Consider the following 12963-nt stretch of genomic DNA (forward strand, 5'->3'; position numbering starts at 1 on the left):
GAAAGCAGCATTACCAACCACAAATGGGGAAGAAACAATAGCAGACCCCTGGGATTTCCTAATCTTCCTCCCATGTGTGCATACATACAAACAAAATACAGGAAGAGGTCCAGGGGGAACTTCCACAAGGTGCAGATGAGCGTGGGGGAGAAGCAGTGGCATGGACCTGTTGTTGCCCACTGCTGGGCAATGATTGACATTCACAGTGTTCACTCGACTTCTCTTTTACCGCAAAAAAAAAAAAAAACCAGAAGAGGCATTTATACCACTCAAGGTGAAGGCTGTTCTCACTTTACCATCCCTTACAGAGGATGTGGCCCTCTGGGAGCATCTAATTGCAGCCTGGCACTTGCTGGGTTGGGGTGTTTGTAGATCGCAGTCACATGAAAGCAACCCGTGGAATTGAAGTGGAAGACTGTGTTGATGGCTCACTTGTCTGTTTCCTTTACTGGCAGGAGTAGATCCTGCCTCCTCACAGAGCTGGGAAGGCTTTGTGTGCTGGGGGAGAGGCATGCAGCCTTGCAGGCTGTGTGCCAGGGCATGCCAAGAAACTTGGAGGGTTGGCCTGCTGCCCCACCGACACCTGAGGGACAGCTGAAGGACATCCTTTAACCAGCCCTGTGGCTGTGAGGTTGGTGTGAGAGGGCCTGGGATTTACTGTCAGAGGAAAAGGGAAGCATGTGGGTTAGTCAGCCAGGGCCTTTTCAAGGGAGGTGGTGAAGTAAGCACAAGAAAAGGGGAAAGGACTTGGTTTTCCCTGCTCCCAGACCTTGCCAAGCAGGTACCCTTCACGGAGATGGGACAAAATATCTTGTTTTATCTCATCTTTCAGGCTCTAACCTCTGCCACTGCAATGATGTAAGATGGGGGCTGGGAATGCTGAAAGAAAGAACATTGACTTAGCATGGTACAATGTATCAGGCACTGACATCACATCTGAATCTGTAATGAAGTAGGATCAGTTTTTGGGATGGCACTGATAAATCCCATGTACTTCTGCTTCCAGGAAGACCCTTAAAAAACCTCTGCTTCTGCAGTTGCTCAGAGATGATGACAGATGATGCAAGACAGTGGAAACAGTGGTCAGGACCTGGCCCCTGGCAGCAACAGACCCAATCACCCTTTCGTTTAGAGAGAAGAGTGGTGGCAGGATCTCCTGGTTCTTCTAGCACTGGAGATGGGCTCTGCTGCTCAGAAATGGGTCTGTGTGGGCTCAGTATTCAAAAATGAAAGCCAAGGTGATTGATAAAATGGGGTAGAAACTGCCAGTTACCTTAGTTCTTAATAATTAACTGGAAGTCCTTTAATGAACTTAGTACCTGAGTGTGGAATTTGGAATCTGACCCTTACTATATCTAGATAAACAGTGTGGCCAAGCTTGTGGCTCTCTCTGCAAGCTCCACTCTCAGCTCACTTCTTGGAAGTTCTCACACTTCATGCTGCAGTCAGGAGCTCGGCAGAGTCCAGCATGATTCTTCTTACCGTGCTGTTCCTTTGCATCATTTCCACCTACTCAGCCTCTGTCAAAGGTAGGTCTGTACCGGGCTTGGTTCAGCTTCTGCCTCAGCAGAGGCAAAACTAGTGTGTGTATGCAGATCTCTGTTTTGCCTCAAAAATTATCAGCTTTACTCAGACATGTTTGAGTAATACAAGATGCATTTAGTAGCTAGGTTTAAGTGCTTGCGGTATTCCTCTCAGCAGAGGTGATGGAGGAGATGATGTTTTCAAGTGCACAGGGCCAGTGGTGCGACCAGGAGATCAGAGATCTTGAACTTGCTTAATCAGGACATAATGTGGGGGCACTGACTTCAAAGGGACTTTTCACACACTCAGAAGCTAAACACATGGAGTGCTCTGTGGAGCAGAGCCAGAAAGTGCTCTGGGCTGTCCAGGTTTCAGCTTCTGAGCAGTTGACTCAGCTACCACTGAAGTCAGTAAGAAGCATTTGTTAATGTGAAATTAACATTCTCATGTTAATTTCATGAGAACATTGCTCTGTAGTAAGTCTTGAAAATCTGGATGTCTGCAGAAACCCTGTGAGCAGAGCTTTACTCAGGTGTCCTGACAAAGTCAAGGGTATGAAATCTTGGGAGACTGTCTGCTTCAGTAGTGCCAATGTATGAAGCAAGGAAAGGTGTCTATAGTAGTGACTCTTCATGTACAACTTCACATTAAATTTAGAGGAACAGCAACCTTATAACATAAGCTGAGTTTTTAGTTTAATGAGGATGTCTTCATCGTGAGGGGAAGCAGGGGGGCACGCCATCCTGGGTTAAGATGTTAAAAAGTTTGTAGAGATGCTTTCATGGGTGTGACCTCCTGCATTCTGCAGGGAATCCAGAACACTGTGTAAAGCACAGAGCAGCAGCCTTCCTTCTTCCCTGCCTCTATACACCCTCAGGACAGGAGTTATAAAGGAGAGAAGTTTGCAAGTAGTGCCTTTACCTGTGAGTTTATTTAATGAGACTGCCACATTCAGTTTATGGCTAGGTACCAATATGCCACATTTCTGGTGTCTGATCTTCCCAGCTTCCCCTTAATATCAATTAAGCAAAGCTTCTTGATGTGAGGTAATATTTGCTTGTCACATTCCCCAGGATACTGAGCAAGCATTTTCTCTTTAATTAGTCATCCCTTCAGCTCTGCCAGATTTCCTCTCTCTCTTGTGCAGAGAGATTGAGAGCTAAATTACTGGCCCAAAGGCCACTTAGGGCCTCAGTGTGAGAGCTGGGATTAGGATTAGTGTTTTACCTTTTCATCAGGCTGTGCTGCCTTTTGGAAAGATTGAAACATTATTCTGTTCAATTCAGGTAGGTCAGCACACGTAAAACTTTCCGACTGCAGTTCCACTTGAAAAATGTTTTCAAATAAGCGGATGGGGTTTGCTTTTTAAAGCTATCTGGTGTCAGAGATAGTGGCAAATATGATTTATGAAGGTAGAGCTAGCAAGTAGTTAGAGACATGCATGCTGTGCATGCCATATGTATTAATAAAAGGCACAGGACTTGACAGCTGTCTCTACTCATGCAGTGTAACCTTCTGTATAATACAGTATCATGATTTAATTATAGACTTGGCATGTTACCCTTAATGACAGACACTTAACATTACTAGTCAAACTATGTGTTATGCACTCCACCTTGGAAGCAGCACTTCTGACCCCCAGAGAGCTTGGCTGGGCTGATGGCAGTCTGTGTGTCCGTCTCTCCTCCCTTCTCAGGCGGTGGGGCACTTGCCATCAGCTGAAATGTCAATGGCTGCACAGGCAGCAAGGATTCCAGTGCTGTGCTGAATACAAAGGAAGGAGCTTCTAAAAGGGTGACTTTTTATTGAGAAAAGTTTCTATCAGAAAGGTGTTGCAATATTCCTTTCAAAAAGTACTGGTGTTTTCTTCATGGAAGTTGGCATGAAAATTTAGTTGTGTTGTTTTGAGAACTGGTTCTGGTCAGTGACCCTGTGCCTCTGTCTGTCATCTGTCAAGATCTCCCTTGCCTCTCAGCCTGACCACAATATTCAGTTGTCTCTCTTGGGTTCCCCATTTCCACAGGGATAAGTGCTAACTCTTTGGGACTGCTTTCAATGCTGCCTCATCCCTGCTGCTTCTCTTATCATGATCCACTCTCGGCCTAACCTTTCCCAGTCTGGCAACTAAAGGTGTCTTCTGCCCTGGCTCCTGCAGTGTTTTCTATGTGTGAATTGGTGACAGCTTTCAAAACCTCATGTTCTTCTAGCTCCCAGGTATACTTTGCAATTATTTGTTTCTTCCATGACACTTGCAAGAAGCTGCTTCATCATTTGCTCATCTGTTTCCTTTAGGATGGAGCAGCTCTATTGTATGTGGGGACAAGCAAATGCTAACAGGGATGAGGAGGGAAGGAACTCTTACAAAAGAAGAATAAAACCATGTATGTGTTCAGCTGTGGGGAAAGGAAGAGGGTAGGTGAAAGGTGCTTCTAACTGAGAATAGTTAACCACAACATGCGCCTTAACTACATAACCACAACATGCACCTTAACTAATAAGCGACTTGTCTCTGGGCACCCCGATAATTTCTCTTGGATGTGCTGTTCCCCTACTTTTTTCCTTTAGATGGGACTGTGTTTAGAATGCACCTAGTGGGTGGTATTCCTAAAATCTCAGCCAATAATAAGTCCTTTGCACTGCAGTTTCTGCTGCAAATTAAGGACATTTTGAACTAGGAAGCAACTGGTTCCAAGGGACTGCAGGGAACCTTGGGTGTCCCTGAAAGGCATAGCCACCTCTGAGCAGGCACTGAGCACCCTCTGCTCTCAAGGGTAAGGTAGCTTCAAAGGAGGGAATTAGGGAAGGAAATTGGCTCGGAAATTCACAGTAAACCTCCAGGAAGGGTTGCATGCCTCTTGGTGACTTTGTTTTGAAACAGACACACAAGATATACAAAAGCAGCCAAGCCCCATTGTGCCAACATGAAACCTTCAACCTCCCTGGGAAACAATCAATAGTTACAGCTTTGGCCTCTCATGTGAACAGGCTGAGCCCACTGGGATCACCAGACTTGCTGCACCACATCCCCAGCTGGCATAAAGTCTATTTAGTTCTGTAACTTTGCCAGCTTACACAACTTGCAGATTAAACTTGCTGGAGTGTCCATCTTGCTCAGGGAAAGGTTCTTTGAAGCTGACCTTAATCCACTGCCATGGTATCTGAGTGAACAGGGGGATGATGTGAGCAAAGTCTTAATGAAGCAGGGGTCTTGGACTCTTTAAGAACTGCAGAATGTATCCATCCAGCCAGGATGGAACTACCCCGTGCACCCACCTAAATGGGCTTTAAAATATTAAAGTGAAATAAGACTGATTTTCCTTTCTATCAATGCAGTGATTTGAAATTTATTTAAGTGAGTCAGATGAAACAGAAGGATATAACATAAATCAGGATAGCCTGATGAATCTCTGCAGGGGACTTTGAAGACACTAATTCCATTACAGCATGCTTAAGAATTTTTCTGAGATGTTGTGAGAAATTTTTCTTCTTTCCCCTGCCCTTCCCTGCACTTGTCATAAGACTGAAATGCATCTCCCTGAGGATAGCACTTTGTGTTTCTTAGATTAACTCTGTTGTGAACTTGTTTCTGCTCTGTACCTCCTGAACTCCATGAAGAAATTGCCAGTGCATTCAATGGTGCAGCATTTGGGTGTGTGAGGCTGGTGCTGTGCTGCTTACAGATAGCACCTAAGGTCACTCTGTGTGTGTTTGCTTTGAGGATGTTAAGAGCACTTAATGTACAGCCAGCTTATTTTCCCTTCTCTTCCCTTTTACATTCCTTAGAATACATAAATTAACAGCAGAGACAGAGCTAGGGGGACAGTAATTTAGTTGAAAGAACAAGAGCTTAATTATTTTATCTAAAAAATATATTCGTAATGTTTTCATCAACTTCATGTCACCCTTGGGCAAGACTCTCAATGGAAAGATTCCCAATAAACATTCAAGAGATGCAGAGAATGATTTAGCTCCAACGGATCACATCAGTGCATTTCACATTGCTAACCACACAAATTGCGTGATTATTAACTGTATTTTGAGTTGCAAATAATTTTGGATTAATTTGTAATACTAACATAGCTGACAGTCTTAAAGAGCTAGAACAAAGGATTCTGTCACCTTTCTTATTTAAATATGTATGATCGGTGTCAACTTAATCACAAAAAACCCCAGCTGCTTCAGTGAGACAGCCTCTGTGATCAAGAGTAGCAGGATCAGTCCCATAAATCTTTTGTTTGTAATTAAATTTTAAATTTTTCTAAAGGTTTCTTAGAGAAAATGGTAGATTATGTGAGTTAGTAAATTCTAAAATGCTGTTTGTTTTTGCTTTCCAAACAGGGCACACTACTGGGCCAAGCCTAAATAATGACAAGCTATATAAGTTTGCTTACTCAGCTGAAGTCTATGTTGATCGGGTGAAAGCATCACTGCAGAGAAGTGCAGGATATCGGATTTCTTCTGGTGTGGATGTCAACCTCTTATGGAGAAATCCTGACAATGATGATAACCAGCTGGTCAAAATTACGGTAATTATTGCCATCAGACAACTTAAAACATACACAATCTTTTCTGCACTTACCTAGCTGCTAACCTAATCTCAGAGAACTCACTTTCAGAACACAAGCTAAACCTTTTATTCTCCAGTCTCATCAACTAAACCCAGCTGCTTTGATGATCTAATTCCTATAGAATAAGATTTCACAAGTATCAGTCTAACATCATAAGCCTGAACTTCAGAATATCTCCTGTATTTAGAAATTGCTTCATATAGCACCTATAGCTTCAAACAACTGTTGTGCAAGTGCTTACCCCAGGGGCCATATGTTGTCCTCAGTTGTAGCTGCAAATATTTCTAAATAGAATCTGGGTTTGGTACTTAGCTTTCTGGTGGGATTTTCTGGCACTTATTTCCCCAGTGGAGAGTACTGGCTTCTTTTGTAAACTTTGACATAGTAATCATGGAAGATTAATAATCAGAACCAGAAATGCAGAAATAAAGAACATTTATTATGTGATTTAGTCTATCTAGTCTACTCCAGGCCAATTCTACACTGCTCTCTACATTAATTTTCTCTGCTTTTACTTTGCTAGATGAAAGATGTTCAGGTTGAAAATGTGAATGAACGTCCAGCTGCTAAAAACATCTTCAAAGGAAAAAGCACAGAGAAGATCATCGGGAAAGAGTATCTGGAGGCTTTACAGAGGCCTATATTGATTGAGCTAGTCCGTGGAAAAGTAAGATCCTGTCTTTTAAAATTCAGTCCCTAAGGAAACAGGACACATAACTTTCGTAACAGACTTGAAGAATTTATCAGTTCACTATTCACTCAGTGTTTTTAATAAGCCATTGTGTCCTATCATTCTGCATGAAATAGAGTAGTTTAGAACAGACTGTAATTTATCTTCTAGCCCAAGCCTATTGTGTGTTGAGAGCACCACACAATGGGGAAGTAAAAGCAGATTGTCCACAGAGATAGGTACACGTGTGGATATATGCACAATTGCTGTGTGGGATTTGTGCTGTTGACTTCAGCAAGGGCAGGATTTTGTCCAAGATCTGAAGGCAAAAAAGAAGATACAATTTTTCATGAGGGATGTTCTACTGAGTCTGTGAGGAACAGTATTAATCACTTTAAACCCTTATCAAGTATTTTGCCAGGATTGCTTTTCCCAGCTGTTTGGCTTTCTTATTTACTTCTGTGTCACCTGCAGTTTCAATGGTGCCAAGTTAATGAGCTTAACGCTGAAAGAGCTGCAGCCTTACATGTTTTTCCCCCACTGGGAGACTGTCTCCAAAAATCAGAAGAGAGGGGTCAGAGAGCAGATGTGTCTCAACATGTGCCTGGGTTTATATCCTGCCCTGAGAGAACACCAAAGCACTGTCCCAGCACAGGATCACCCATGTCCATTTGTAGCTCTCAGTGTCCCCATTTCTCTGACACACTGTCTCTGAGAAGGAGATTCAAGTACATCCATATCACTCTCTTTTTCCCTGCAGAGCTGCTTATGAAAGCTGCCCTTGTACTCAGCCTACTCTTTAGGCCAGGGAGTGGTGAGGCTTGAGGCTTGAGCCATGGCTGCTCCTGCCTCCTGCCCCTGGTCCTTCACCCTCCTGTTGCTTGTGGCATTAGGCCAAGAGCCCCATTTTCCCCTCTGCAGCCCAAGCAATGCTCAGCAGGTGGGGCATGGGCAGAGGGGCTGTGAGACAGGAGGAAGGTTGAAGGTCACACTCCCTTTTCCCATCTGCAGAGCAGAGTGAGGGCTGTGACACTCTATCCCAGCAGGATCTTTACCTCCTGCTGTAAATAGGCACTGAGCACATACCCTGGCCGCCAGCTCAGCCTGCTGAATTGCAGCTGCTATCAGACCTGCTCAGTAACTTTCAGACTCAGCCTTGTCATCACTTTTACACAACATAAAAAGAAACAGGACAGCGCTGGCTGTGAACCGTACACATCCCTACATGAGAACAGAGGTACCAGAAGAACACGTTCAGAATGCATCTGCTCCTCATACATTGCACACTTTCACATGCTGAGGCTCAGATGTAGTATTAAGAACTTGGGCTTTTTCTCAGGTGGTAGGGTCTATACACTCCTTTTATGATTTCTTTGTGGTATGACAATTTCATCCCTGGCACAGTAATTTCACTTTTCAGGGTTACCCCAAGATAATACACTGATTGTACTTACAGTTCCAGATAAAGGGGCACTTTTAAAGCACCTTGAATGCAAAGTGGAGGTGCAAAGTCTTGTTACCAGAGGAGAGGCTCAAGCACAATAGTTGACCCATGAAGTGCAAAGGTGATATGTTTGACACGTCATTGAAGTAATTCTATCTGTGATTTATCTATGATTCATCCTGAGTTTTTGTAACCTGTGATTAAAGTGCAACAGATATTATGCCCCTGTGGGGAGTGATTACCTGAGGATTATGCAGAAAAATGAGTTGCCTGTAAAATTATGAAAAGTTTCCCATTTCCCATCTAAATTCTCTCTAATTCCAGGAGGAGAGATGCTCACTGCACTGAAACTGTACTTAGGTTCAGCTGAAGGCCAAAATGTGTTTGTACTGTTATTTTCAGGCCCTGAGGCTCCGCAGTTTGCTCAAAATAAGCAAATAACAGATCCAAATTCAACTTCCTAATGAGAAAAAAAAATAAAGGTAGTTTTTCTAGAGTGGATCCTCACTATTCCTTTCTAATTTAACAAGATTTGTTGTACACTTTTGAATGCTTTTTATATACTTTCCCCCCCCCTATTCCTACAGGTCAAAACCTTCTACTCATATCAAAATGAACCTGGTTTTACTCAGAACATTAAGAGAGGTCTGGCTAGCCTTTTCCAGCTACAGCTGCACTCTGGCTCTTCTCGTGAGGTATGATGCTCTATCAGGCAAGATTATCATTACCTGAGGAAGAGGCAGAGCCTGATCTGCTCTGAAAGGCAGACCTGTGGCTCCTGCTGACTTCAGAAAGAGTGAACTGTGATAGAAATCAGTCCTTTGATCACATATGAGGTCAGGGACATAAAGACAGTCTTCTGAATATTTGGTGACACAAATCAAATTCTTGCAATTAGCATAAAGTAGTGCAATTCATTTGATTTAAAATGCCTTTATAAATTTAGCACAATTTGGTAATAAACCACCTTAAACCAGGTCACTATAAAAGTGATTATGCTGCTATACTTTAAAGCTGATTGATTCATAAATTCAATTCAGTGGAGTCCCATTCTAAATCCAAGTGCCCACACAAAGTCAGCACTGATTTAGCTGCATCCACTTAAGTTGCCTTCCATTGTTAAATTTCTAAACCTGTCCCCCTGAACAAAGCTTGAATTTAACTCAAATTTGTGAGTATAATGTGAGCTGCTTGGTATTTCCTAATTATTTTGTTTAAACAACCATTGTTACTTTTCTTCCTAGCCATCTAATGAACAGTACCCCTGCCAATCCAAAGCAGATAGTTAGAACCACTGACATCCTCAAAACTGTTAAATAAACCCAAGCAGTGCAGCATCTCAGGTACAGGATTCCAACAGTAGAGAAAATGCTTCATCTTTGGAAGGTGTTGGGGGGTCGCAAAGATAAGTTAAAGAAATTGTCCTAACCTAACTCTCTTTTCCAAGGTGGACATTTCTGGGAAATGCAGTACTACTTACCACGTGCGGCAAGATCAAGTGACTAAAATAAAAGACCTGGACTCCTGTGAAATAGAAAAGAAAAGATTTACCAGCCACAGCCGGGTATGATTTCTTTAACAAAATAAAATATATTCTTTCTATTTAAAATATATTCTTAGCAGCTACTACTTATCTTCTCAGAAGTCCTTCTTGCATTAGAGAAAGCAAATTCTATACGTGAATTTTACTAGCCCAAATGTCATATGTAGTTCTCATGGAGAGAACAGGGAATGGATTCTTCCTGTGGTGTAAACCACTTAGGCTCAGCTGATACAGATGCAGTCATAGTGATAATAGCAACCTTTTCACCATCTGCTGTAAATGCCAGGCAAGATTCTGACTCCTGAATCGAGCCTGCTTAGGCTCCATTGTTTCCTGGAAGGTCAAAGACTTCCCTAATGCACAGATGTAATACAGGAGATGTGCCATAGAGGTAACTGAAGCCCTACTACAGCCCTAGTGGTCCTCCACTGTTAGTAAATGTCTTTCTGAGTAGTCACTACTGAGGGCAGGCTGGACACCTGCTGAAGGCACTAGGATTCTCTGCATCAGAAACTGACCTTTCTCAGCTCACGGAAGTACAAAGACAGCACACACTCTCTTAATAAAACTGCTTTAACACTATGACTGGGTTCCCAATTTTCACACTTACCACAAAGACATCATCTTGTTTACAAAACAAGAAGCAAAGCCAGCCATTTTGTTTGATCTGAGTGTCAGCATGACAATCTCATTTACAAGACATTTCTCTCGAAAAGATTCTTGTCTTACTTAAAGCATATCTTAAACTAAATGTAGTACTGGGTGTTTTCTCAGTTGCAGCCTGCTCCATAGCTTCCTGCCCTGCTCCTGCTGTCTTTTACCGTCTTACATACTGAATTTGAAACACATATTGTGGAAGTGAGTGACTTCTTACTGCAGAGGGAATACTTGAAAACCTGGTTCATAGGCTTAATTTGAGATGCCAGTCTATATGCACCTTCCTCATGTAGCTCTACTTCATTACAAGTCTTGCCCTCATTTGGAATGACGGGCTCTTTTCCTGTTTGTTGAATAGCCCTCTTTCTGTTTTATTTTAAAATTATTTTCAGATCTTGGATGTCAGTACAAAAGCCACATCTGCTACAGTTTATGTGCTGGAAGACAGTTTCATTAAATCCATTAAGGCAGAAGAAAATTTCGTTTTCGTTGTGAATTACCGACGAAGAACAGGTGCCAAAATAGTTTCAAAGTAAGTTGGGCAATTGGACTGTCATTGATGGTAGCAGGACTAGGGGTTCAAGTCAGGCTAAATATGTAGGTCTTATAGAATTGAGATCTAAGGCTGTGAACTCTCCAGGTAAGGATTTAGGTCTCTTTTTTATCCATATACTGGTCCAACTGTGCCAGGTACCAGGTCGAACTTCAGTTAAGGGTTCTACCACACTGCGAATAATAAAGAATGGCATTCATAAGAAGTTAATGGGAAACAGCAGGAATTGGCCAAACCCTTTCAATCTACCCATTACTGCTGTAGGTGTTATGTCTTCTCATTTCTCAAGAAATACTTCTGATGGATTTCCATTTCCAGCATGTGAGAGTTTGGAAGTAGGGAAAATAAAATCTACTGCAAAGAAAGGAAACAACAGTGAAACCTAGATCTGTGTTAGACTCCAGACTCCAAAGCACTGAAAGTGTGGAGATACTCATACAAGATAAATGATTCAGGCATCTCAGAAACAGTAGATATTTAAAAGAAAAGGTACATTCAAAAATCTCACTTTCCAGATCTTTTAAGAGCAAACATATGAAACATTTCAGAATGTATGTGGGTACTGAAGGCTGTTTATCAAGTGTTGTAAATCTGTGCTTACAAAATCTCTCATACAGGTATTTTATTGCACATAACTCTAGCAGTAATTGTGCTGGTATCAGCTATTTGTGTTACCTTAAAAACCCCACAGACTAGCCATGTTCTGAACATTTTAAAATAAGACTTCAATCAGTCTGTATTCTATAGTTTTTTGTCTGTGGAGGGTTTTTTTGTTTCCTCTTGGTGTGATTTCTGCATCTCTGTGCTGATGGTTGGGCTCTAATGGTATCCTCACTGTGTGGATGTACAGACAGAGGCTGGAACTGAAGTCAGTCCAAGCTGGGATGGGACTGATCGCTGCAAAGCAAGTCACTGGTGTGATCAAGACCTTGGACCCCAGTTATGTTGCCATGCCCCTGGAAGCAGAGCCAGTGAAATCCGAATGCAAAAAGTGCCCTTCAGTAAGTAAACACAGGTTCATTGGACATCGGGTTGCTTAGCTGAGCAGGACAAGTGTGAAAGCAAATTTTCTGTCCAAGCAGAACTAGGACAGGTCCAGCACAGCAGTATAAAATACACCCTGGAGTAGGGAGTATGGAAGTGTTGCAATGGTGCTCACCCCACAAGAGTGTTGTAAGATCTACCACTAAAAGTACCAGCCTTTTTGCTCTCTTTTAAAGACTGCAATATTTCTCCAGATCACTAGAAAATGCAACACCCTGTTGTTTTATCCCAGCCTTGAGCTGGCAGAAGCTTATTTCCTCTGGATGGAAAATTAATTTTAAGATGGCCAACTGGTGTTTGTAAACAGTTCTGTCGTGGAGGAGCTGAACTGTTCCTAGGAATTCAAGTTCATTAGCCATTCCTCAGGCAGGATAAGCATTTGTTGGTAGTATATTTAACCTCTTCTTACTGCCTGACCCCAAGGAAGTCTTTTGTTTAAAGGATTTTATAGGTATTTTACAAGTATAGAATGGGGCTTTAGTATTCTTGGGAAGTCTGGTAATGTTATCATTTTTCCCTGGGAAAAACATTGCCTTGCTTTTTTATATTTAAGACATCTGAAGGCTAAGAGCATGGCACTGTAAATGCATCATGTTTTGTTTTACCAATGATGTTCATCATAAACTAAATAGATTACTACAGTGACTGTTAGCAAACAGTATTAATGCTATTACCATTGAGGAATGAATGGGAGCATTAATTTAAGGATCATTATTCTCTGGTGTTGATAAGCAAGATATAGCTTCTATTTAGCACACATAATTTTAGTCCTCCAGAGATACTCCTTATGAGCACAAATATGTTCCTGTATTGGAACTTTTGCTATCGGAAGTAGCATTACACTGTAATAATTTTTCATGTCTAATGCTTGTGGAGCCACAGAGAAGACCAAAACCACATATTTGGGGAATATAGAAATTATGCTGCATGTGTGCTGGAGCAGTTCTGAGCAGGGAATAT

The 12963-nt window shown here is 42.1% G+C and overlaps 1 protein-coding gene across 3 annotated transcripts in view; it reads left to right on the plus strand.

Moving 5' to 3' along the window:
- The window catches only part of MTTP (microsomal triglyceride transfer protein), a 30791-nt gene that overhangs the window by 2405 nt on the left and 15423 nt on the right, over positions 1-12963 (plus strand). Inside the window, exons 3-9 of one of the 3 annotated variants that reach the window (XM_053976427.1) lie at positions 456-1529; positions 5863-6050; positions 6616-6759; positions 8794-8901; positions 9654-9770; positions 10799-10938; positions 11810-11960. In XM_053976427.1, the coding sequence (XP_053832402.1) occupies positions 1469-1529; positions 5863-6050; positions 6616-6759; positions 8794-8901; positions 9654-9770; positions 10799-10938; positions 11810-11960 (909 nt within the window). In that variant the 5' untranslated portion in view covers positions 456-1468. Of the gene's footprint in view, positions 1-455; positions 1530-3915; positions 3937-5862; positions 6051-6615; positions 6760-8793; positions 8902-9653; positions 9771-10798; positions 10939-11809; positions 11961-12963 lie in introns of those variants that run through there. The other 2 variants (XM_053976428.1, XM_053976429.1) reach the window with 2 other exon arrangements.

Source organism: Vidua macroura, chromosome 4 (assembly GCF_024509145.1).
Source record: "Vidua macroura isolate BioBank_ID:100142 chromosome 4, ASM2450914v1, whole genome shotgun sequence".
Taxonomy (NCBI): domain Eukaryota; kingdom Metazoa; phylum Chordata; class Aves; order Passeriformes; family Viduidae; genus Vidua; species Vidua macroura.